Raw genomic sequence first — 27,130 nt, 5'->3', positions numbered from 1 at the left:
AATGATGGCAGTTTCTTTGGTTGGTTTTCCTTTTCTTTGAAAGTAGTGTACATATATAGGGTCACCGGGAAGAAAGCTGGATTTTTGTCCTCTCTCCATCTACAAAGTTGAGGATTTTGTTTCATTTCTCCATTCTGAAAGGAAAATATATACATGGTTTTCATTTCTACATTCATTCTCTTTCCTTTAAGGAAACATTTCTTGAGTATCTACCACATGTAGGACATTGAAGTTTGAACTGTGGGGAAAACAAAAATAGTGTTGTTTACATAGTGTCATAGGGAATTTCAACTTAAAAAAAAAGATTTTGTGGTCTACTGGGGACTTGAATATCATTTTTATCTTTACCAAAAATAACAGTGATTTCTTTCTTTCTTTTCTTTTTTTTTTTTTTGACCGCGCTGCACTACTTGCAGGATCTTAGTTCCCAGAAATTGAACCCGGGCCCATGGCAGTGAAAGCACCGAGTCCTAACCACTGGACTGCCAGGGAATTCCCATAAATAACAGTGATTTCAATACTGTCCTTGTAGTCTATTGTATTTTTAGTGAAAAATGGCGACCTCTTAGGAATATTTCTTTGGAAGTTTCTAAAATATTTGAGTCATTCTTAGTTTATTTTAAAAAACAAATAGAGGGACTTCCCTGGTGGTCCAGTGGTTAGGACTCGGCACTTTCACTGTCGTGGCCCCGAGTTCAATCCCTGGTCGGGGAACTAAGATCCCAGAAGCTGCATGGCACAGCCAAAAAAAAAAAAAAAGAAAAAAACCCAAAGATATAAAACAGGTAAACAGCAAGGTCTTACTGTATAGCACAGCGAACTATATTCAATATTCTATAATAGACCATAATGGGAAAGAATATACATGTGTGTATGTGTATATATATGTATAACTGAATCACTTTGCTGTACAGCACAAATTAACACAGCATTGTAAATCAACTATATGTCAATAAAAACAAAACAGAGATAACTGTACTTGGAGGCAGAAAATCCTGGAATAAGGACTCATAATAGTCACTTCAATTCTTTGTCTTGACTTCCTCAAAATACTGTTGTTTGATTGAATGGGGAACGTCTAAAAGCACCCAGAATCCAACCTATTGCTTAGATAAATGCTACAAAACATAGTGTATGTTAGCTTATCTGATTATTAAATTTAACATGCATTAAAATCCCATTACACTACCTTGCCTTGCCTATAGGTATGCACAGTGATTTCAGAAAAAAAAAAACCTGGCTGATCATAAATTTAAATAACACTGATTATTTTTATTTTATTTATTTATTATTTTTAATAGAACTTTATTGGAGTATAATTGCTTCACAATACCGCATTAGTTTCTGTTGCACAACAAAGCAAATCAGCCATATGCATACACATGTCCCCATATCTCCTCCCTCTTGCGTCTCCCTCCCACCCTCCCTGTCCCTCCCCTCTAGGTCATCACAAAGCACTGATCCAATCTCCCTGTGCTATGCGGCTGCTTCCCACCAACCATTTTACATTTGGTAGTGTATATATGTTGATGCTGCTCTCACTTCTCCCCAGCTTCCCCCTCCCACCTGTGTCCTCAAGTCCATTCTCTATGTCTACATCTTTATTCCTGCCTTGCAACTAGGTTCTTCAGTACCATTTTTTTTTTAGATTCCATATATATGTGTTAGCATATGGTATTTGTTTTTCTCTTTCTGACTTACTTCACTCTGTATGACAGACTCTAGGTCCATCCACCTCACTACAAATAACTGAATTTCATTTCTTTTCATGGCTGAGTAATATTCCATTGTATATATGTGCCACATCTTCTTTATCCATTCATCTGTCGATGGACACTTAGGTTGCTTCCATGTGCTGGCTATTGTAAATAGAGCTGCAATGAACATTGTGGTGCATGTCTCTTTGAATTATGGTTTTCTCAGGGTATATGCCCAGTAGTGGGATTGCTGGGTCATATGGTAGTTCTATTTGTAGTTTTTTAAGGAACCTCCATACTGTTCTCCATAGTGGCTGTATCAATTTACACTCCCACCAACAGTGCAAGAGGGTTCCCTTTTCTCCACAGCCTTTCCAGCATTTATTGTTTGTAGTTTTTTTGATAATGGCCATTCTGTCCGGTGTGAGGTGATACCTCATTGTAGTTTTGATTTGCATTTCTCTAATAATTAGTGGTGCTGAGCATCTTTTCATGTGCCTCTTGGCCATGTGTATGTCTTCCTTGGTGAAATGCCTATTGAGATCTTCCGCCCATTTTTTAACTGGATTGTTTGTTTTTTTGATATTGAGCTCCATGAGCTGTTTGTACATTTTGGAGATTAATCCTTTGTTGTTTCATTTGCAAATATTTTCTCCCATTCTGAGGGTTGTCTTTTTGTCTTGTTTATGGTTCCCTTTGCTGTGCAAAAGCTTTTAAGTTTAATTAAGTCCCATTTGTTTATTTTTGTTTTTACTTCTGTTACTCCAGGAGGTGGGTCAAAAAAGATCTTGCTATGGTTTATGTCAAAGAGTGGTTTTCCTAGGTTTTCCTCTAAAAGATTTATAGTGTCTGGTCTTATATCCACGTCTCTAATCCATTTGGAGTTTATTTTTGTGTATGGTGTTAGGGAGTGTTCTAATTTCATTCTTTTACATGTAGCTGTCCAGTTTTCCCAGCACCACTTATTGAAGACGCTGTCTTTTCTCCATTGTATGTCCTTGCCTCCTTTGTCGTAAATTAGGTGACCGTATGTGCATGGGTTTATCTCTGGGCTTTCTATCCTGTACCACTGATCTATATTTCTGTTTTTGTGCCAGTACCATACTGTCTTGATTACTGTACCTTTGTGGTGTAGTTTGAAGTCGGGGAGCCTGATTCCTCCAGCTCCGTTTTTCTTTCTCAAGATTGCTTTGGCTATTTGGGGTCTTTTGTGTTTCCATACAAATTGTAAGATTTTTTTGTTCTAATTCTGTGAAGAATGCCGTTGGTAGTTTCATAAGGATTGCATTGAATCTGTAGATTGCTTTGGGTAGTATAGTTATTTTCACAATATTGATTCTTCCAATCCAAGAACATGGTATATTTCTCCATCTGTTTATGTCATCTTTGATTTCTTTTCATCAGTGTTTTATAGTTTTCTGAGTACAAGTCTTTCGCCTCCTTAGGCAGGTTTATTCTTACGTATTTTATTCTTTTTGTTGCAGTGGTAAATGGGAGTGTTTCCTTAATTTCTCTTTCTGTTTTTTCATTGTTGGTGTATAGGAATGCCAGTGATTTCTGTGCATTAATTTTGTGTCGTGCAACCTTACCAAATTCATTGATTAGTTTTAATAGTTTTCTGGTGGCATCTTTAGGATTTTCTATGTAGAGTATCATGTCATCTGCAAACAATGACAATTTTACTTCTTCTTTTCCAATTTGGATTCCTTTTCTTCTCTGATTGCTGTGGCTAGACTTCCAAAACTATGTTGAATAATAGTGGCGAGAGTGGGCATCCTTGTCTTGTTCCTGATCCTAGTGGAAATGCTTTCAGTTTTTCACCATTGAGTATGATGCTTGCTGTGGGTTTGTCATATATGACCTTTATTATATTGAGGTAGGTTCCCTCTATGCCCATTTTATGGAGAGTTTTTTTTTTATCATAAATGTGTGTTGAATTTTGTCAAAAGCTTTTTCTGCATCTATTGAGATGATCATATGGTTTTTATTCCTTAATTTGTTAATGTTTTGTATCACATTGATTGATTTGCATATATTGAAGAATCCTTGCATCCCTGGGATAAATTCCACTTGATCATGGTGTATGCTCCTTTTAATGTGTTGTTGGATTCTGTTTGCTAGTATTTTGTTCAGGATTTTTGCATCTATGTTCATCAGTGATATTGGTCTATAATTTTCTTTTTTTGTGATATCTTTTTCTGGTTTTGGTATCAGGGTGACAGTGGCTTCATAGAATGAATTTGGGAGTGTTCCTCCCTCTGCAATTTTTTGGAAGAGTTTGAGAAGGATTGGTGTTAGCTCTTCTGTAAATGTTTGATAGAATTTGCCTGTGAAGCCATCTGGTCCTGGGCTTTTGTTTGTTGGAAGATTTTTAATTATGGTTTCAATATCATTACTTGTGATAGGTCTGTTTATATTTTCTAATTCTTCCTGGTTCAGTCTTGGAAAATTGTACCTTTCCAAGAATTCGTCCATTTCTTCGTGGTTGTCCATTTTATTGGCATATAGTTGTAGTAGTCTCTTATAATCCTTTGTATTTCTGCAGTGTCAGTTGTGATTTCTCCTTTTTCATTTCTAATTTTATTGATTTGTGTCCTCTTCCTTTTTTTCTTGATGAGTCTGGCTATTGGTTTATCAATCTTGTTTATCTTCTCAAAGAACCAGCTTTAATCTTATTGATCTTTGGTATTATTTTCTTCATTCCTATTTCATTTTTTTCTGCTTGATCTTTATGATTTATTTCCTTCTACTGAGTTTGGGTTTTCTTTGTTCTTTTTTTTTTAGTTGGATCTTTTTATTTATTTATTTATTTATTTATTTATTTAACATCTTTATTGGAGTATAGTTGCTTTACAGTGGTGTGTTAGTTTCTGCTTTATAACAAAGTGCATCAGCTATACATATACATATGTTCTTCCTCCTCTAGTTGTTTTAAGTGTAGGGTTAGGTTGTTTATTTGAGATTTTTCTTGTTTCTTGAGGTGAGATTGTATTGCTATAAACTTACCTCTTAGAACTGCTTTTCCTGTGTCCCATAGGTTTTGGGTCGTAGTGTTTTTGTTTTCATTTGTTTCTATGTATCTTTTAATTTCTTCTTTGATTTCTTCAGTGATCCCTTGGTTATTTAGTAGCACACTGTTTAGCCTCCATGTATTTGTGTTTTTTATAGTTTTTTTTTTCCTGTAGTTGATTTCCATTCTCGTAGCGTTGTGGTCAGAAAACATACTTGATACGATTTCAGTTCTCTTAAATTTTCTGAGGCTTGATTTGTGACCCAAGATGTGATCTATCCTGGAGAATGCTCCATGTGCACTTGAGAAGAAAGTGTATTCTGCCACTTTTGGGTGGAATGTTCTGTAAATATCAATTAGATCTATCTGGTCTATAGAGCACTGATTATTTTGAAAATAGTCTTTTTTGTTTTATTAGTAGCTTAAGGGAAAAGCATTAAATTATACTCCACCTAGCCCATAGCATTTGACTCCATTTTGCAGACTTCTGATTTCCACTCCAAAGGTTCATAGTTCTCATTTTCTTTTGGTTGAACAGCCCTGAAATAGTTTGTTCTTCTGGAAGAAGCCTCCAGACAGATTGAGTAGGGCCATCATCTTTATTAATAGCAGCTAGAATTTAGGTGGGAAAAAGATGTGTGGGATGGAAACCTTTTCAGTTAAGCGATGTCCTCTGCCTCAGTGATGAAAACCAAGACTCCAGCTACAATAGGCGACATTCATCCCCTGTGAATCTTCTCCCAGAGGCTTGCAACTCGGGGACACTGGGTGTGCCAGCACACACAAATTCGGATTAACCAGACAACATGGCGATGGCCCCTGAAACCTCAGCTAATGAGAGACAAAGCATTCTGCTCGTTTGTTTTATTTATTTATTTTATTTTGCTAACTCTTTCAAACCCAGACGTTTAAGTTTTTCTTTTACCTGTGCATGTTTGAAGGCCACCACAGCCATCTCTCGACTATTTGGGAACCAGTACTAGTTGTTGAGGAAAACGGAATCCAGATGTTGCACTTATTTACATAACAGATACCTTGGTAGCATTTACTGTCTACTAGGATTGGTCAGAGTGCTTTCCAAATATTAATTCATTTAAGCTTAAAAACAACCTGACAAGGTAGGTACTCTCATCCCCACTTTATGGATGAAGAAGCGGAGGTGCAAAGGTTCGTTGGACACATAGCTGGATTCACACTCAGGCTGTCTGGTTTCTAACCACCCTGCCCTTTCGCCTCTCACCGTGCCCGGTTGCCCCTTGCTCTGCCCTGTGGCTTCTCTGCTGGGAAGTAATTGGTGGTGGTGGAGCTGGGATTTAAACCCTAGTCTCCTAAACCCTTGTCTTGTGCTCTTTCCACTATAGGAAGTTTCTACACAATGAGAGATTCAACTCACACCATTTTTATTACAGGAGAGAGAGGGAGTTCAAAGCTTTAATTAGAGAAGGGATGAACAGTGTAGTTTAAAAGAGGATTTGTGGGATTATTGATAACTAGCAAATAATTTTCTTGTTAATTAAGAAACATGCTTTCGGGGAAGTAATGTACAGCATGGTGATGATAGTCAATAACACTGTACTGCATATTTGAAAGTTGCTAAGAGAATAGATCTTAAAAGTTCTCATCACAAGAAAACAAATTCTATAACTGTGTATGGTGACAGATGTTAACTAGACTTATTGTGGTGATCTTTTCCCAATATATACAAATAGGAAATCATTATGTTGTACACCAGAGACTAATATAATGCTGTATGTCAGTTATACCTCAATTTCAAAAAAAAAATAAATTAATTTAGTTATATATTACGCCCCCCCCAAAAAAGAACAGAAGAAAAACAAAAACATACACTTTCTGGTTTCAGTTTTCTTCTTCTTGAGGATTTGAGGAGATGAGCTTCCTCACCTTGACTTTAGACGACTCACACTTCCAACGCTTCCCTTGTTTCTCAAAGTGGTCCATGGACCAGCAGCATTGGCATCACTGAGAGATAGTTAGAAATGCAGAGTTTCAGACCCCACTCCAGACCTCCTGACTCAGAATATGCATTTTAATAAGATTCCCACGTGATTTATGTGCACATTATGATTTGAGAATCACAGCAAAATACCCCAGAAAAGTGTCAAGATGGAAGCCCGGAAGTGTACTGTTTGTACAGAAAAGTAATTGAGGGAGGGGAGAGGTGCTCCGCAAGTCTCATCTATAGCAAAATTATGATGTGCAGGAAGTCAGTCCTTGGCCCAGTACCTGCTCTCATTTTCTCTGTTCCATCTCCCTTTCCCCTCTGCGTCCTTTAAAAAGGTGGCTTTTCCAGGATGCCCTCTTGGATTTATGATTTCTTTTGCATATGAGGGCTCTCTCATTGTTTCCTACCTAGTACAGTCCACATCTCCATCTCCAGGTGAAATTTCTCTTGTGAGCCCCAGACCCCTATTTCCAACAATGTACTGAGCACCTCTGCCAGGCAGCTATCTGATTGTCTCCAGCGCCTTCATGTCAGAATATCTAGGACTGAGTTCCTTGCTCTACCCACAGCTTCCTGTGTCTTGTGTCTCAGTTACCCTTAAACAATTCCACCGTCAACTCAGCCTCCCAGGCCAGACATCTTCTCTACCCTGATGCCGAAGTCTTCTAACAACTGCAGATCAGATCACATTGTCCTGTCCTTAACCCTTCAGTGATTCCAGACCACCCGCAGAATTATGTCCAAACTTCTTCCCGTAGATGGCGTCCAAAACCCAGAGGGCTCAGGCCCCTTGCTACATATCAGACTCCACCCTCCTCCTTTTCTGCACCCTCACGTCCTCCTGCAGGCCAGCCCCAAAAATGCCGTTCCGCCACGTCTGCCTGTGCAGACACCACCTCCTTCTCCCCTTCTGTGCTGATTCTTTGCATTTTCCATACTTTTATCGTTCTGTGTATCACAGTGTTTTGTAATAATTTGTTTTCGTATCTGTTTGTGTTATAGATTTGAGGTCCTTGAGGCGAGGGAGTCTGTCATTAATTTGTCTTTCAGCTTTATGTCTCTAGCTCCTAGCACCATGTTCGTCATTCGATAAGCACGCAATAAATCCTGGATAGATAGGTCATTGAGTGAATGAATGAATTTACACACCTGCTACCTGTTTTCCCTTTCTGTTGCCATCCTATTCCCTGAAATCTCCCAAAAGGCCTCAGCATCATCAAAGCATGTGATCCTGGGTCTTCCTTCTCAAGCACTAAAGTGGGTGCCGAATCTGTGCTGATACGCCAACAGTAGTTAAGAAGTTTGCCTGTCTTATTCCAAGTTTTAAGTTATATTTTAATCCGGGTCTCTCAGAGAAAGCCTCTTAGAGGAAGCACTTCGTAAAAGGTTCCTGACGGTACCTCTGAAGACTGGGGGAAGAAATATACTGACCGAATGGACAAATCTGTCAACCACTTTCAAGACACTGCCAATGCCATGTAAGAGCTGGCCTCGTTTATCCAACAGGTGGATGCTCCTACAGTATGTGAAGAGAGGGAAGAGACAGACATTTTGCCTCCTGGTCGATTAGGGGAGGACTTCTTCTACACTTTTAGCAAAAGCCAAGTTCAGACCTAGGAATTAGACAAACTGTGACCATGGGCCAAATCTGTCCGCTTCATGTCTTTGTAAATGAAGTTTTATTGGAACACAGCCATCCCTAGTCACTTCTATATTGTCTGTGGCTGCTTTGCGCTTCAGTAGAAGAGTTGAGTAGTTGAGACAGACACCGTTTGACCCACAAAATCTGAAATATATACTGTCTGGTCCTTTACAGAAAAAGTGCACTGACCCCTAGAGAATCCAAAATGTGATGCTTTCTTGACTTGAAATTTTTATAATCTCCTTTTTATTGTCAGTGAGATGCTACTAATTGTCAAAAATGACTTAGACCCCTCATGCAAGGACACAGCCTCATATACTGTGGAGATACCAACACTGTGACAAGATTTGCCAATTTTAAAAATCAGATCAGTTAAATTCTTGACATCAGCCAATGCTAGTGCAACTGACAACTACGGTAAATCTTAAAAGTTCTCATCACAAGAAAAAAAACTTCTGTAACTATGTATAGTGACAGATGTTAACTAGACCTATTGTGACAATCATTCCCCAATATGTACAAATATTGAATCATATTGTTCACCTGAAACTAATATAATGTTGTAAGTCATTTATACCTCAATAAAAAATAAAGATAAAAAGAACTAACAGCTACAAAAATGGTTGTAATAGAACCAAACCTAAGAATGTTTTGAATAAAGAGATTGCCATTGCTGATGACAGCCTGCAATGGATGAGTGAGATATAATTGCATTTGTTTATCTGAAGTTTGGTCTTTATAATCATACACAATTGTAGTCAAGAAACTTGTATTACAGTCCTCGGAGATTGGATGCTGCAAAAATAACCTTCTGCTGTTCAGATATGCCCGAGTTTGTCTGAAATTAAGAACTACAGAAATACATAGCATTTTCGTGGTAGAAGAAAATATTCTCGTCACCCAGAACTTTCTGAATGTCTCTTTCTACTCTAGGTCCATTTGTGATGAACACAGATGAAGAGATTTCTCAGGCCGTTCTTGATTTCAGAAATGCGAAAAACGGCTTTGAAAGAGCCAAAACCTGGAAATCAAAGATTGGAAACTAGTGACAAGCACAAGGGCAGGTCTGGCTGCCTTCTAGAATTTTGCCCTTTGTGGCATCCACCCCTTCAATGCATCCAATTTCCAAAGCTGACTTCGCCAGTGCTTCTAAAGAATTCCACACTCAAGTGATGACATGTTTTCTATAGCAGTGTCTGTGAGAAATTTCCTGGCCCAAGCAAATAAACCTAATTGTTGCTTCTTTAAAAATCAGTGTTCTTCATCAATCTAAGTTACTTCTGTTAAAAAAATTATTTTGTGTATGTTTTCCTTTCACAGGCATGTGGATATTTTGTCATCTTTGTGCCTGTGTGTTTTTTAAAGCACATTTGATTACTTTCTGTGTGTCACTGATGGAGGTGCATGAGCATCTGAGGTCTCTTTCTGAGCAACGCAATTTCGATGCCTATGTGCTGGGGTTTCGTGTTACAGGTTATCTGTGTGGGTAAAGTAACAGCAGTTCTGAGCGTTTCAGTCAGTTTTCAAAACTGCCCTGCTATTGGTAGGGACACGACAGGATTACGGCCAAGACTTCCCTGCTTTTTCTGCCAAAATCTGTGTCAGATTTAAGACACATGCTCCTGCAAGCTTCCATGAGGGTTGTGAAAAAAGTTTGAATCCACAACTGGGTCCCAGCCTTCTGTAGCTGCAAACATTGGTGGCCAAACCACCTCCTTCTAAAACAACTCGAACCTGGGGCATGGGCGGGGGGAAGATTTTTTTTTTTTTAATTTGCTGAAAATGAAATGGATTTAGAGGCTTTCTCATTTCAAGTAGAAGACATATCCACTTCCTGATTATTTTTGGAGCGTACGAACATTTAAACTTTTTTTCATTTCTCTTCCCCCCCCCATAAGATTGTGCAGAAATGTACCTTGACTAATTGATTTTGATCACAACTGATTATTTGTTTTTCCCTGTGAACTCCTGGGGTTTCGAACTTTCCTTCTGGAGAATGCCTTTTGAACCAGTTTGCTCTAGCTGCCTGAGGTCAACTGCTTGGTAATCAGTGGATATTAGAATATTCAAAATGTACAGACAGTGGGCAGTGGTGAATATTTTCATGATGTCTTCTCTGCAGTTGATGCAGAGCTCCAGTTATGAACATGGACCAGTGAAGGTAGGTGAGCTCAATTTTGCATGTGATGCAGATTTTTAAGTTGGTTTATACAGAGGATGTTCTTTCTTTGCCGCCACTATTTTTGAGACAATATAAAAATGCAGAACACTCCTCACAGTGGGCAGGATATATTCTGTACTTGTTAATGAGTATTCTGTTTCTTAGGCTTACTAAGATTCTTGCCATGAGTTTTTGAAAACGCTGGGGGTGGGGGTTTTGGAGATGTAATAGGACATGAAAGTTTCCCCTCAACTGTATGTGCAGATGGCACAGTGATTTTTTTTATTTGAAACAAATTGATCTACAGTGTTGTGTTACTTTCTGCTGTACCACAGTGATTTTCTCATGAAGCATTGACTTGTTTTTATGACACAGATAGCTTTGGGGGCTGTTTATTTTCAGGTCATCTGTGAGCTAGTTTAGTTAGTTAATTTCCTCTGTAAATTGAAAACTGCCATGCTTTCTACAGATGTTTTCTATCTGGTTTTCCAAATTACCCATTGCCACCATCTAGAAACATCTTTTCTCTGAAGTCGTTTTGGTCCTTTGCTTTTTGAAATGTGTGTAAAACTCAACCATAATCAAATCTTTGATTCTATGAGCAAGCATCAGATAGAGCACAATGAATTGAGAGTAATGAAAAAAAATTAACTGGGATGTTACTGACTGAGCACTATTTCGCCCAGTTTTATTGTATTTCATAGACTGTACTGTTTTTCTCAGCTTTTGATTTTGAAAATGATTCAGATATAATTGTTTTGACTGAAGTGGTGCTAAATCATTATTGATTTTGGAATTTCTGGCCGTGAACAATCAAAGTGGACGTGAGTTTTTGTAGCTGTCGTTAGGAAATGCGTTTTCAACAAGGGTGATATCGCCCCCAACAGGGGAAAATTAGTCCTTGGGGGTGAAAACGTCTTACTCTTATGTATAAAGCACAGATGTACTTACACTACAGAAAGAGATACACAGTATTTCTGCGAAGGTTGAACTCTGTGTTAGGGGTAGAGAGTCACCTTGCCCAACAAGCGACACCTTTCTAACTTTCCAAATTCCAAACGGACACGAGAGAGATCACCGTCGTTCAGCTCCACTTCACTGCCACCAGCCTGGATGTGGGATCTCAATGCCAGATGGCAGGTAAAAGGGAATCTCATTTTTGAGCCTAGGGGACAGGAGAAAAAAAATCAGACTTGTTTGAAGTAAGTAAGGCTTTTCAGGCTGTCATCTGTTTTTAAGTCCACCCAACCCCTGGCTCAGTTACATCTTTCCGATGCGAAGGAAAGGTGTGCATACAGTTAAACAGAAGTTCGGGCGTAGATACGAGTGGGTGGTGAGGGCTAAGGCGGTATATCATATTGGTTATTATACATTTTCTTTTCCCCCGTAACTTTCTCTTAAGAGAAAAATCCAAGAAGAAATGTGTTTCTTAATGTTAATGTTCTTCTTGTTTAAATCAAAATCGAGTATGAAAGCATATTCAAGATGGTAATGGTTTGGACACTGGGATATGAATGTATTTTGTGCATTTTGAGATAAAAATGTTCATTTATTATAAGACGTGTCCAGGGTCCTCCTTGGTGGTAGGTCCGTGAGCGTGTGCTTTTGTCCACCCTCCCCTCTTCTAACCACCTGTTTTCCCAAAAGGATGGCAACGATGCCGTTTCTATCGCGGGGTTGCCTTTCCCCCACAGTGGTCACTTTCTAGCCTTGAACATTCTCCTATTTTTTCAGCTTAGACTAGCAGTGCCTCTAGTACAGTTACGTGAGTCTGTGAACATTTTTTTTTTCTGCAGTAACCCTGCAAAAGGCTACCAATACCCTGCACAATTGCTCTCAAAGCCATTTGAGTGTAAGGCATCCTGATTTCATTAGTCTTGCCAGCTGTACTTAGGACAGCTGTTCGGGGTCAGTAGTGCATAGAATTTGTGAACTGAGATAAATCTGTTAGAAAATCTCAACTTAAATCTCCTGTGCATACTGTTTAGCTGCTAAGTTTTTCAATCTAAGCAGAACATGTTTTCTTCTAGAAATAAGATTAACCCAGTGCCTCTTTCTGGCTCACTAGTATAATCAGATTAACCACCTAGATATGGGATTTATTTCTGTGTCTGTTTTCTCCAGCTTTTATATATGTTGGGGTAGTCATATGCAGTTGCACAGAGCGTGCACTGCACAACTCTAGGATGCTCCATCCACATAGTCTCACGTCTGTATGTGACAGCCCTGAGTACAATAGTGTAGACATTCTGGGCGTTTGATAAATAAATACCTGCAACCTCACTGTCCTGTCATTCACATCGACCTTTTGGCCAGCACTGTTTCTGGTGTATTTGATAAGCATTGCTTGTCACCAGGAATCTTGGCACCCCCTTAAGTCACTAGGGGAAGCCATCGCCATAAATCTTTTCAAAGTCACTGATGCAGACCTATCAGGAGAGTGACGAAGGATTAATTCCGGGTCCTGGTAGGCTTGCCCCACTCTTCTCTGACGGAATTTGTCTCCTTCCCCACACGACCTTTCAGCCCCCTCTCTCATCACTTCAGTGGTGGAAGACTATTGCTGAGTGGTGGAGTCGTTCAAACTCGGCCTGAGACTGGAATAAATCCAAGATCCACAGGAATGTGGGACACCTCTAAGTACCGTGAGAAGCCACATGGCTCACGAGACTTCATAACCTTTGTGTCACTTGCCTTCTCCTGAAATTGTCTCTAAAGGGAATTGAATAACAAGGACTAAGATGCACCTTCCATATTTAATTCCAGGAAGCAGACCCGCCCCCACTGCTCTCCCTACGGTCGTGCACAGGGAAGTCCATTGACTTCGTTGCTAGTCAGATGGCCCAACGAGCTCGTGCCCACTTTCATATCAGGCACCATCCTTGGCACAAAATACATTTGAAATGTTTTCCATTAATTTCTTCTTCATTTATGACCTTATAGGTAAATGTGTGCATTACGTGCTTCTGTACACAGATCTTTTCTATCCTTAACTGGTGGTTGAAGCTTTTATATCACTTTAGCCTATTATTGCTATTCAGGATACAGTAGAACCCTCTGTATCTTATAGCTTGAATATACTACTTCCTTGTATGACTTATTTTTTAATTTACAACCCCTGATTTGGGGGAATTCCCTGGAGGTCCAGTGGTTAGGACTCCACGCGCTCACTGCCCAAGGCCCAGGTTCACTCCCTGGTCAGGGAACTAAGATCCCACAGGCCGCAGGGTGTGGCCAAAAAAAACAACCACCTGATTTGGACTTGGCGGATTAGCCTTTAGTATAGACCCCTGAAAGCTCTAGAAAAAAAATCACATTAAAGCTGCATGTTGAGTGAGTTTCATTAAGGAACTGCTCTTCGGACAGTCTTATAAAGACAATTTATGGAATGAAAATGCAGTATTTGGACACACGGATGCTTCCATGTAGAATGTAACGTAGGATGATCTGGAACTCCCAGGCACCTTTATCATTACCACAGTAGCCTAGAGGTACTAGAGGAAGAGGGACACAAGTGACAGTAAATTGTTTCTGAGCACATTTCTAAGCTCAGCTCTTTCCAACCACTTGAGATTAACAGAGAGGGCGGGAAACTATCCACAATTGGGAAAGTGATTGAGATGAGGTGAGATAAGATATTTCTTTTTTTGTTTAACTTTGTATTTTATATTGGAGAATAGGTGATTAACAATGTTGTGTTAGTTTCAGGTGTACAGCAAAGTGATTCAGTTATACATATACATATATCTATTCTTTTTCAGATTCTTTTCCCATTTAGGTCATTACATAATATTGAACAGAGTTCACTGTGCTATACAGTAGGTCCTTGGTGGTTATTTATTTTAAATGTAGCAGTGTGTACATGTCAATCCCAATCTCCCTATTTCTTCTTAGGTTGCTTTTATGGTGGGAAGTCCCCTTTTTTAAAATTTATATAAATTTATTTATTTAATTTATTTATTTTGGGCTGTGTTGGGTCTTTGTTGCTGTGCGTGGGCTTTCTCTGGTTGCGGCGAGCAGGTGCTACTTTTCACTGCGGTGCAGTGGCTTCTCTTGTTGTGGAGCGCGGGCTGTAGGCGTGCAAGCTTCAGTAGTTGTGGCTCGTGGGCTCTAGAGCACAGGCTCAGTAGTTGTGGCCTGTGGGCTTAGTTGCTCCGTGGCATGTGGGATCTTCCCGGACCAAGGTTCGAACCTATGTCCCCTGCATTGGCAGGCGGATTCTTAATCACTGCGCCACCAGGGAAGTCCAGGAGTCCTCTTTTCTCTCTGTCTTACCACTAGATCTTATAGTCTCTACCAAGATACTAGGACATTATAAAGCAAAGCCACTCTGAGGCCCCCCTGCATCATGCAAGTCTTGACTGGTTGTGATGTCCTGTTCCTAAAGGCTCTCCCTTGCCTCTCCTTAGAACTTGCCAACACCTGACAATTCATTTGTTTATTTATTGAGCACGTACTGTGTCGAATGCAGCAGGAAATAAGGCAGTGTTTCAACTCTCATGGAACTCATATTCCACGTGTGGCGGGTGAAAAGTGCCATGAAGAGGATCAAGAAGGGGGCGGAGACACAGAGGGATGGGTCCGGGGGGGACCTCTCTGATTCCGTTTCCTTTGTGCAGAGCCCTGGAGAAAGTGAGGGAGGCAGAGGCCACTTTGTGCAGTGGCCGTGCAGAGGGGCCAGTGTGGCTGCAGTAGGGAGAGCGGAGGCCAGAGCCGTACTTCCGGAGGTTGGAGAAATAGCCAGGGCACATCACGTAGAGTGTGGCTGCGTTCCAGGAAAACTTCATGCACACTGAAATTTGAATTGTGCATCATTTTCATGCATCACAAAATAGTCTTCTTTACATTTGTTGCAACCATTTAAAATTGTAGGAAGGATTTCTTAGCCCACAGACAATATAAAAACAGGCCGCAGGCTGGATTTGGCCCACAGGTCAGAGTTGGCCAACCCTGATCTGTATCATTACACTGTTTTATCCTATTTATGGCACGTATCAGTACCTGACATTTTTTATTTGCTTGTGTATAGGTTTATTGCTTTGTCACCCTCCACTAGCATGAAAGCTTTTTGAGGACAGGGACTTTTCATTGTTTACTTCAGCTTCCCAATCACCTAGTGCAAAGGTGGAATAGAATGGATACTAAAAAAGTATTTGTTACTGACTGGACTAGGCATCTAGGCTTTGAGATACCCAGGCAGTATATTCACCCTGTGCTATTTTCCTGTGGAGATTAGAGAGGATGTGGCTGGAGGTATCAAAGAATCCTGCAGTATTTTTTCAGCCATAAGCTATCCTAGAAGGTGTTTACTTCTAGGAGCCAGTTATAGAAGGAAGTCACCTTAGCCCAGTTTTCCAGCTTGGTGGTCATGGAAAGAGATGGCAAAGCAGCATCTGGCCACACAGCAGATATGGATAAAACTTGGACACCTGGATGATTTCCTTCATCTCTGAGATCCTTGAAAAGTGCTGTGTTTTCATCCTACACCACGTGGTTTGTGAAGATGTGGTAAATTATGGCAAAGTACTCTGGGCGGATGCTCAATCAGTCACGCTAGGCCAGGATCTGCTGTAACAGGTAACAAACAAACTCCCTATCTCTTGGTGGCGCCTAAACAACAGAAGGTGTAGTTATTGCCTGTACCACGTGACCCTCCTGGTTTGTCCAGGGTGAGCTCCACATCAGGATGAAGCTGGCTGGGCATCCCCATTTTGAATGCCATTAGTCACCATGACAGAGGGAAGGAAAGCCCTGGAGAGCCTCACCCTGGCAGTTAAATTCTCTGGCCTGGAAGTGACACACATCACTTCCAGTCACAGCCCCTTGACCCCATGCCTCATCCAACCACCAGGGGCCAGGAAGTGCAAGCTTTCCATGTGCTTGGAAGGTAGAAGGCTGGAACTCTGGTGAATAGTATTAATGACTATAATACACACAACTTTGGTCACTTCTAAATGTTTCTGAACTTAACCATTGAGATGGGAGGTGACGGTGGGTGGTCACTGGGGTAGAATCATGGAAGGAAGACACTCGGGTTTCTTTCTGCGGCTCAGGAGGCTCCTTTTTCTTGGGAAAAGGAAAGCTGTATATTCAGTTCAGTGAACATTTGTGGAATGTCTACCATGTGCTGGGCACATGAATGGAAATGACATGTTTATAAAATAAAGATGTCTCAGTTATTTGCATATCTTACCAGCAGCCAAGGAGCTCAGCTTGACCTGTGAGAAGGATAATTTTAATGCCTGAAACTTTAAGTAATAATGAAAATTTTAATGTCTCTTTTTTTTTTTTTTTGTGGTATGCGGGCCTCTCACTGTTGTGGCCTCTCCCGTTGCGGAGCACAGGCTCCGGACGCGCAGGCTCAGCGGCCATGGCTCACGGGCCCAGCCGCTCCGCAGCATGTGGGATCCTCCCAGACCAGGGCACGAACCCGTGTCCCCTGCATCGGCAGGCGGACGGACTCTCAACCACTGCGCCACCAGGGAAGCCCAATGAGTCTCTTTTTTGTCTTTCATTGTCATCTAAATAATTATACCACTCACATCTTTGAGAAAAGTATTGCTTTCCTGAGATCTAGGTCTGCCTAAAATAGTTTCTGGAGAAAGAAAATGACATTTGTCGAATGTTGCTATGGCGAAGGTTTTGTTGTTACTGTTGCATTCTGGAGGGAGTTAGGAAGTGTGTGATTTTGATTGAAGGAATACCCTGAGTTCATCCTATATAAGAGACCCTCTGAAAAGAACAGTTCGTAACTTGGTTCATAACGATACTCTCACAGCAAGACTGGGGATCGTTGCGCATCTTAGACAATGCAGTGGTTATGGGTGAGGGAGAGGACAGCAGTGGATGTTGGCACGGGACCACTGCATCTTTAGGAAGCAAGGTGAAAACGGGCGTTCTGGGCTGACTGCCAGTGGCGCGGTAGGGCTGCCTTGTAAAAAAGAGGATGAGGTTTGACATAAAGATCCTCCGTCCACCCAATGGATTGTGTTGCACTTAGGCTCAGATAGGGCTGTAGCAGTGAAGTATTATAACAGTAATGCAGTGTGACAATCCAGTCCAAATTTCAGTGGCTCAAAACATCTCTAACCTATTTTCACTGACGTTCCTGTTGGGCAGCTGGAAGGCAGAGGATCAAGGCTGGAGCCACAGGTTGAGTATGGGTCTGCTGCACGTGACTCTCATCTGCCTCGGATCAGTGAGCCAGCAGGGGCAGGTGCTTACGGTGATGGTGGAAACGTAGAGGGCTGTGCGGTCATAAATACATTTCAGTCCTCTGCTTGCATCATGTCATAATATCCCGTTAGTCAAAGCAGGCCACGTGGCCCAACATCGATGGGGTTGAGAAATACACTCCTGTCTTGGGCAGGGAGAGGACAGGTGGAGGCATGGAGGCGGTGGAATTGTTTTTAACAATAACCTAATTACCATAAAGGCTTTGGATGGTTTCCTTAGATGTTGGGCCCTTGATCTTTGAGATTAGTGATAAAGAGACTGTAACGGGCTTACTTCCCTGGTGGCGCAGTGGTTGAGAGTCTGCCTGCCAATGCAGAGGACATGGGTTCAAACCCTGGTCCGGGAAGATCCCACAGGCCGCGGAGCAACTAATCCCATGCGCCACAACTACTGAGCCTGTGCTCTTGAGCCCGTGAGCAAGCCCGCATGCAACAACAAAGACCCAACACAGCCAAAAAATAAATAAAAATAAATAAATTTTTTAAAAAAGACTGTAACGGGCCTTAGGAATACATTCTCCTGGGGTTATTCAGAGCCCATTCCTCACACTCATCTGTCCCCACATTTCCTAAGCATAGATGCACCTGACGGGAGCAGAGGCATTGGAGTGGAGCACGGATTTAAAACATGTAAAGGCAGGCATAGAGCTCTCCCCGCATGCTAGACAGTTCGGCTGGAGAGAAACCCCCCCACAACATTCGTCAAATTAGAGCATGTGGAGGTCCCAGACATCCTAGCCGTCTCGTATCCCCTTAAAATACCCAGACAGCTGTGCACACATACACACTTGCTCTGCATCTCTAATTCCTTTCCTTAGTCTTAAGATTAACTCAACACCCTGAGTTTCTCATATATACACATTTAAACATAGAACTGCCTGAGTAAAAGAGCCACCCATAGTGTGAGGGTCCCCAAATGGCCAGGTTTGCGGATTTCAGAGCAGCAGGACCAGGCCCTCAGTTGGCTCCATGTGAATCATTGTCAGCAACGTGTGTTCTCCTCCCTGCCCTCAGTTGGTAAGGCCCATACTATTAGGTACCATCTGTTCTGGGGATGGCTGGACCCTAGTGACAAAACACAAAGGTTGAAGAAGTGGGTGGTTTTCCCTCACCCACCTATAAAGACGTATGTAAAGCTTGGGTAGGCACTTTAAAGTTGGCGTTTCATCTGAAAATACCTCCAAGAAATGTTTAAAAAAAAGAAAAAGAGAACGTTTGTCCTTGATTTATCCTGGAAAAGGTTTTCTCTTTAACTTTTATTTACTATGGTTGGAGTTGTACTATCTTGCTCTTTTCAAACTCACCTTTCTGGTTGCTAAGGGAAATCAAAGCCATAAAGCACCTCTAAACCCCAACCCAGGACCAGATGCGCCACCCCTGAGAGAAAAAGGAAAGGAAATGAACATTACTGAATGCCTCCCCTATATCTGACCCGTTCCCATGTATGACTTTGGGTCATCTCCACATCAGCTCTATGAGAGATTGTTAGCATTGCCTTCTGAAATGAGGAAACCATGGCTTAAGGAACTTAAATAATTGGCCTACAGTCAAATAGCCAAAAGGGAGCAGTGCCTGGATTCAAAGCCAGCTTACTTTATTTTTTTAAAGTTACTATATGGTAAAATTATCATTTTTCCCATTTGATGTTCAGTTCTGTGAATTTTAGCACAGAGATTTCTGTGACTGCCACCATAATCAGGATACAGAAAAAGCATTCCTTTATGCTACCCATTTATAGTCACACCCTCCTCCCGGCCTCTGGCAACCTCTGCTCTGTTCTCCATCGCTATCTTTCTGGGTTTTCGAGAATGTTATTAATGGAATCATACAGTCAGTAACCTTTTTTTTTTTTTTTTTTTTTTTTTGCGGTACGTGAGCCTCTCACTGTTGTGGCCTCTCTCGTTGCGGAGCACAGGCTCCAGACGCGCAGGCTCAGCGGCCATGGCTCACGGGCCCAGCCGCTCTGCGGCATGTGGGATCCTCCCAGACCGGGGCACGAACCCGTGTCCCCTGCATCAGCAGGCGGACTCTCAACCACTGCGCCACCAGGGAAGCCCCAGTAACCTTTTGAGATTGGCTTCTTTCACTTCCTATGCCTTTGAGATTCACCCAAGTTGCTGTGCATACCAGCCATTCATTCCTTTTTACGGCTGAGTTGTATTCCATGGGATGGGCGTGGCACGGTTTGCCTAAGCAACCATTCACATATTGAATGACCTGACAGTTGTTTCCAGGTTTTTAGTTCTTACGAAGAAAGCTAGTATTGATACAAACATTCACGTCACGGTTTTCGAGTGAACCTAAGTCCTTGCTTATCAAGGGTAAACTCTCAGGAGTGGGACTGCTGGGTCATATGGTGAGCGTCTGTTGAACTTTATAAGAAACTGCCAACACGTTTCCCAGAATGCTCTACCATTCAAAACCAGTTTTGGACAGTTCTCATCCATGCTCTTCCCGCGCCAATCAGCTGTCTGTCCAGACTACAGAGTGGTTTCCAGTATCGGGCAAAGCTTCCTTTCGGGGGATGTAATTTCCACTTGAGAGTTACAAGAGGCAAAGGCACAAAACTTCAGTTTGGCCTTGCGAGTCTAACATGGCCTGCGCGGGTTCCTTGACAGGTGGGAGAGTGAGAAAGGGGAAGCAGGGAGGGGGGAACGGTATCTGTGGACAGCTGGGAATGTGGCGGTACAACTTGGATCCCAAACCAGGGAAAAGTTGGTGGTTTGGGCTCAGCCTTAAACATCCAGCTAAAGATGAAATGCAAAATGCATTTCCAGTGAAACAAGTTGCTAAGAGGTAGAGGGAGCATGGAATTATTTGTCTTGCAACATGATCCACTCCCTAGACCCACTGCAAAGGGAAACAAATTGCTGACTGTGGTTTCCTGAACTCCAGGGCCCAGTAATCAAAGGACCGGTTCCCCAGGCCACACTTGTAAATCCCTAAGCAAATCTATGGAACGTTGTGTGAAATGTGTTCTGTCCACAGCACACTCCAAAGCTTCTGGATCTTCCAGATATACAAATTCTCTTCACCCCACCCCCTTATCACTAAACTTCCTGAAGACACATTGCCAACAGTTTGACAGAATAGAATCATCAGTTTTGAAAGGCTTGGAAACATCGACCCACAGTTCTCGAGAGGTCCAGTGGGGAATTTTGCAAAGCTGGTCTCCTTTTTCGTATCTAGAACAGGAGGATTCTTAAGGGCAAAGGACTGGAATGACCCAAGAACAGCTTTTTGCAACTTGTAACTTCTGACAGCTCAGAGACAGGATGGATCTCAGCCATGTACTCCTAAGCCACGCCCCTTCCCCTTGGCATTGTGTTTATGTCCTAATTTCTATGTGCCTTCAAATATTTTCTAGACTGCCATGTGAAAGGATTAGAATTTACTCTTCCCAATTAAATCCCAGTAAGTTAAAGCAGTACCTATTATTTTAAATTCTGTTTGGGAGAAATGGGTTGTTTTGGCTCCTTGGGAATTTTTTTCCTGTCATCTAGGATGGTCTCACATAAGGCAGCTGCTCTCCTCGTGCTCTTTAGCCTGGAAAACAGTTTTGTTGGTCTTCAATCTTGAAAAAGTCATACAGATTGGGAAGTGGGCCACAAACAATCAGTCTGGTGATTTGAGTTAAGAAAAGGCTTAGAAAATCCAGTTCAGCAAAATACTCATCCAAGTGTTTTGAATCCACGGTATAACTCACAGGGGTTTAAAGAATAAGACTATTTCTCAGCGTACATATACCATTTATTCCCCACTCAATGGGCTTGTATGGGGCTCAGGCACTCACCCCGGCCTTTGAACTTAAACCAGCATGCACCATTCCCAAGATGAGTGTTTCTCATTCAAATCACTTGGAAAGATTTTTTTTTTACATCTTTATTGGAGTATAATTGCTTTACAATGGTGTGCTAGTTTCTGCTTTACAACAAAGTGAATCAGTCATACATATACATATGTTCCCATATCTCTTCCCTCTTCCGTCTCCCTCCCTCCCTCCCTCCCTCCCTCCCTATCCCACCCCTCTAGGTGGTCACAAAGCACCGAGCTGATCTCCCTGTGCTATGCGGCTGCTTCCCACTAGCTATCTATTTTACGTTTGGTAGTGTATATATGTCCATGCCACTCTCTCGCTTTGTCACAGCTTACCCTTCCCCCTCCCCATATCCTCAAGTCCATTCTCTAGTAGGTTTGCCTCTTTATTCCTGTCTTACCCCTAGGTTCTTCGTGACATTTTTTTTTTCTTAGATTCCATATATATGTGTTAGCATATGGTATTTGTCTTTCTCTTTCTGACTGACTTCACTCTGTATGACAGACTCTAGGTCCATCCACCCCACAACAAATAGCTCAGTTTCGTTTCTTTTTATGGCTGAGTAATATTCCATTGTATATATGTGCCACATCTTCTTTATCCATTCATCCGATGATGGACACTTAGGTTGTTTCCGTCTCCTGGCTATTGTAAATAGAGCTGCCTTGAACATTTTGGTACATGACTCTTTTTGCATTATGGTTTTCTCAGGGTATATGCCCAGTAGTGGGATTGCTGGGTCATATGGTAGTTCTATTTGTAGTTTTTTAAGGAACCTCCATACTGTTCTCCATAGTGGCTGTACCAATTCACATTCCCACCAGCAGTGCAAGAGTGTTCCCTTTTCTCCACACCCTCTCCAGTATTTATTGTTTCTAGATTTTTTGATAATGGCCATTCTGACTGGTGTGAGATGATATCTCATTGTAGTTTTGATTTGCATTTCTCTAATGATTGATCATGTTGAGCATTCTTTCATGTGTTTGTTGGCAATCTGTATATCTTCTTTGGAGAAATGTCTATTTAGGTCTTCTGCGCATTTTTGGATTGGGTTGTTTGTTTTTTTGTTATTGAGCTGCATGAGCTGCTTGTAAATTTTGGAGATTAATCCTTTGTCAGTTGCTTCATTTGCAAATATTTTCTCCCATTCTGAGGGTTGTCTTGGTCTTATTTATGGTTTCCTTTGCTGTGCAAAAGCTTTGAAGTTTCATTAGGTCCCATTTGTTTATTTTTGTTTTTAATTCCATTTCTCTAGGAGGTGGGTCAAAAAGGATCTTGCTGTGATTTATGTCATAGAGCGTTCTGCCTATGTTTTCCTCTAAGAATTTGTTGGTGTCTGGCCTTACATTTAGGTATTTAATCCATTTTTTAAAAATTATTATTATTTTTTGCAGTACGTGAGCCTCTCACTGCTGTGGCCTCTCCCATTGCGGAGCACAGGCTCCAGACGCACAGGCCCAGCAGCCATAGCTCACGGGCCCAGCCGCTCCGCGGCATGTGGGATCTTCCCGGACCAGGGCACGAACCTGTGTCCCCTGCATTGGCAGGTGGACTGTCAACCACTGCGCCACCAGGGAAGCCCCTCTTTAATCCATTTTGAGCTTATTTTTGTGTATGGTGTTAGGGAGTGTTCTAATCTCATACTTTTACATGTACCTGTCCAGTTTTCCCAGCACCACTTATTGAAGAGACTGTCTTTTCTCCACTGTATATTCTTACCTCCTTTATCAAAGATAAGGTGAACATATGAGCGTGGGTTTATCTCTGGGCTTTCTATCCTGTTCCATTGATCTATATTTCTGTTTTTGTGCCAGTACCATACTGTCTTGATTACTGTGACTTTGTAGTATAGTCTGAAGTCAGGGAACCTGATTCCTCCAGCTCCGTTTTTCATTCTCAAGATTGCTTTGGCTGTTCGGGGTCTTTTGTGTTTCCATACAAGTTGTGAAATTTTCTGTTCTAATTCTGTGCAGTGGTAGTTTGATGGAAAGATATTTTAAAGAAACTTTTTATTTTGAAATAATTTTAGATTTACAGAAAAGTTGCAAAGCTAGCGGAGAGAATAGCCTATATGTCTCTCACCCAGCTTCTCCTAAGACTAGCAACCACTTACGAAGTTTTTCGAAATCCTCATGGCAAAGCTGTAGCCCAGAACCAGAAAATGAGAATCTCTGAGGATGGGATCCAAGCATCAGTGTTTCTGTGAGGCTTCTTCCCAGCCGGGTTCAAGGTGAAGCCAAGGTTGAGAACCTCTGCTACAAACCCTTATTTCTCAAAGTGTGGCCAGCCAGCCAACAATATCACCATCACCTGGGTGCTTGTTAAAAATGCACCATCCTAGGTCTCACCCCAAACCTACTCCATCAGAATCTGCATCCTGGCAAGATTGCCAGGTGATTGGTATGCACAGGAAGTTTTGAGAAGCATCGCTCTATACAAAAGATTAAGCAGACCACACAAACCTGGCCCTGATCACTCTTTTTCAAATGCGTGTATGTATTATATTATTACTCATAAATTCCTTCTTCAGATATGCATTAAGTACTTATATAAAAAGATGAACCTGACCCTCTAGGAGGATCTACCCTCAAGGAGATCACAGTATAGTAAGGGAAATGCAATGTGCTCATTAAAAATATAATCTAGGGCTTCCCTGGTGATGCAGTGGTTGGGAGTCCGCCTGCTGATGCGGGGGACAGGGGTTTGTGCCCCGGTCCGGGAGGATCCCACGTGCCACAGAGCGGCTGGGCCCGTGAGCCGTGGCCACTGGGCCTGTGCGTCCGGAGCCTGTGCTCCGCAGCGGGAGGGGCTGCGGCAGTGAGAGGCCCACGTACTGCAAAAAAAAAAAAAAAAAAAAAAAAAAATATATATATATATATATATATATAGTCTAAGTTAGGGACTTCATAGAAAGCTTCAAGGAAAAAGTGGCATTTGATTTGGACCTGGAAAGAGGATACTCAGAGGAAGATCCTTGAAAAATAAGTGATGCAGTTTGAATAAGTGAATAATCTCACAGTTAAATTTTCTATAGCATTTGATGAATCTGTTTATTCTTACATTTAATAAATATTTAGCTCTTACTATTTTTTTAATTTAAGTATAGTTGATTTATAATATGTTAGTTTCAGGTGTACAGCAAAGTGATCCAGTTATATATATACATATATATACATATATGTGTATATATATTCTTTCTTTAAATTATTTACTTATTTATTTTAAAATATTTATTTACTTATTTATTTGTTTGGCTGCACCGGCTCTTGGTTGCAGCACACAGGATCTTCATTGCGGCATGCGGAATCTTTTAGCTGTGGTGTGCCAACTCTTGGTTGTAGCCTGTGGCATCTAGTTCCCTGACCAGGGATCAAACCCGGGTCCCCTGCATTGGGAGCATGGAGCCTTAGCTACTGAACCACCAGGGAAGTCCCTATGTATATATATTCTTTTTAAAATTCTTTTCCTTTATAGGTTATTACAAAATATTGAGAAGAGTTTCCTGTGCTATACAGTAGGTCCTTGTTGGTTATCTATTTTATATATAGTAGTGTGTATATGTTAATCCCAACCTCCTAATTCATAGCTCTTACTATTGCTATCTGAATAAAACATATTATTACTACTCCAGTGGTCCTGAACAACCCAGTGGGGAAGACAAGCATTAAATAAGTAATGACAAATAATTCATTAGCGTCAGTGGTGGTAAGTGCTGGGGAGAAGGATGGGGAGCTTGGAATCCATGTGACTGACAGATCAGACCTAGGCAAGGGTGGGAGTAGTTGGGGAGGCTTCCCTACGCAGGTAACACCTGGGTGAGAAAGGTTTAGCTAGACAGAGTAGAGGGCATTCCCAGCAGAGGGAACAGCATGGACTAAGGCCAGGGCAAGAAGAAATGAACAGGGCTTCCCTGGTGATGCAGTGGTTAAGAATCTGCCTGCCAATGCAGGAGACACGGGTTTGGGCCCTGGTCCGGGAAGATCCCACATGTCGTGGAGCAGCTAAGCCCACACGCCACTACTAAGCCTGCGCTCTAGAGCCCGCGAGCCACAACTACTGAGCCTGTGAGCCTAGAGCCTGTGCTCCACAGCAAGAGAAGCCACCGCAACGAGAAGCCCGTGCGTCATAATGAAGAGTAGACCCCGCTCGCCGCAACTAGAGGAAGCCCGCGCACAGCAACGAAGCCGCAACTCAGCCCAAGATAAATAAATTAATTAATTTTTTTAAAAAAGAAGAAATGAACAAAAGAGCAAACCAATGAAATGGGTGTCCAGTGACATCCCATTGTTCAACTCTGATATTTTCCATTGCCTCCGAAATAAGTAGCCTGGCCTTTAAGCTTCCAATCCTTCCTCTTTTTTTTTTGTTTTAAACAACTACATTGTCATACAAGTTACATACTGTAAAATTTGCCCATTCACCTGTTGGAAGTAAAAGTCAATGGTGTTTAGTAAACCTACTGAGTGGTGCAGCCATCTTCCGTATAAGATCCCTTGTGCCCTTTTACAATTAACCTTCATTCCCACTCCCAGCCCCGGGCAGCCAATAATCGATTTTCTGTCTCTTGGGTAATCCTTAGGAGTGGAATCGGTTGACTGTATGGTGAGTTTATGTTTAACTTTTTAAAGAACTGCTGAACTCTTTGCCGAAGTGACAGCACCATTGCACAGTCCCATCAACACTTGGTGTTGTCTTCTTGACTGTGGCCATCCTAGTGGATATGAAGTGGTCCCTCACTGCACCAACCTCTCTTCCTAGGCTTATTTGCCAGCCCTCCTACTCTCAAACCTGATCTGTGCCGCCACCAAAGTCAACCTCCTGCTGTTTCCTTCAGTGAGGCTCCTTGATATCCCCAAATTATGCCTTTGTTCACTCTTTGAATGTGTCCCTTGACTAGATATTTTTTGGAGGAAGAGGGCATGGAAATTGAGAGCTCAAATTATTAGGAGTACAGAAGGCCTTTGATTTCCCCACAGCGTGGATAGTTGCAAATTCCTCCTCCAAACCCAGCCACCATACCTTTCCAAATATCTTAGTCACACTTGGTGTAGATGAGTGTCTGGGCCTGAGCTATGGAGATGCTCATGCTTCCTCAGGGAGAACACCACGTGAGCTTAGAAATTAACAAAAGAGAAAGTGGCTACCCTTCATTTTGTACCTCAGGAAGCAGTATGCATTGAAATACTGGTAAAATCTTGTTACAAAGACCTTAAACCTCACAATTTGGAAACTGGCTTGTGGTAGCCAAGACATCAGAGAATGATTTGTTATTTAGGAGGGAAATTACTAACAGTCTAGGATTCATTACCACAGACACATAAAAAGATGTTCCTGTAACAAAAAGCAGAGATCTCGTCACCCTGCCTCACTTCCTTTTGCTCAGTGCTTTCTAATTATTTTAGTTTTGATTAGCACTTCCATTAGAATATAGGAAGAAATTAGGAGCAACTTACTTGGCAAACGTTTGGTAGTTAAAACCGTTGAAATCCATGGTTTAAATATGTACTGGGGCCTATACTTACGCTTTCTAATTTTAATGTTCGTCTTGCTCAAGTAGATAAAGTTAATTATATAGAAATCAACTAGTGCAGAAAGCCTCTTAGAA

The 27,130-nt window shown here is 41.7% G+C and overlaps 2 protein-coding genes across 4 annotated transcripts in view; both read left to right on the top strand.

The window, feature by feature from the left end:
* The window catches only part of PIR (pirin), a 104,567-nt gene extending 95,004 nt beyond the window's left edge, over window positions 1–9,563 (top strand). The window contains 1 exon segment of the mRNA XM_082610378.1: window positions 9,246–9,563. Coding sequence (XP_082466504.1) covers window positions 9,246–9,358 — 113 coding nt within the window. The 3' untranslated portion in view covers window positions 9,359–9,563.
* A 737-nt stretch (window positions 9,564–10,300) lies between these two features.
* Window positions 10,301–27,130, top strand: part of VEGFD (vascular endothelial growth factor D) — a 38,614-nt gene continuing 21,784 nt past the window's right edge. For all 3 annotated transcript variants that reach the window (XM_082609618.1, XM_082609617.1, XM_082609616.1), the window contains exon 1: window positions 10,301–10,473. In XM_082609618.1, the coding sequence (XP_082465744.1) occupies window positions 10,384–10,473 (90 nt within the window). In that variant the 5' untranslated portion in view covers window positions 10,301–10,383. The remainder of the gene's footprint in view (window positions 10,474–27,130) is intronic.

Source organism: Mesoplodon mirus, assembly GCF_964341445.2.
Source record: "Mesoplodon mirus genome assembly, chromosome: X".
Taxonomy (NCBI): Eukaryota; Metazoa; Chordata; class Mammalia; order Artiodactyla; family Ziphiidae; genus Mesoplodon; species Mesoplodon mirus.
This window is presented reverse-complemented; position numbering and strand designations above follow the sequence as displayed.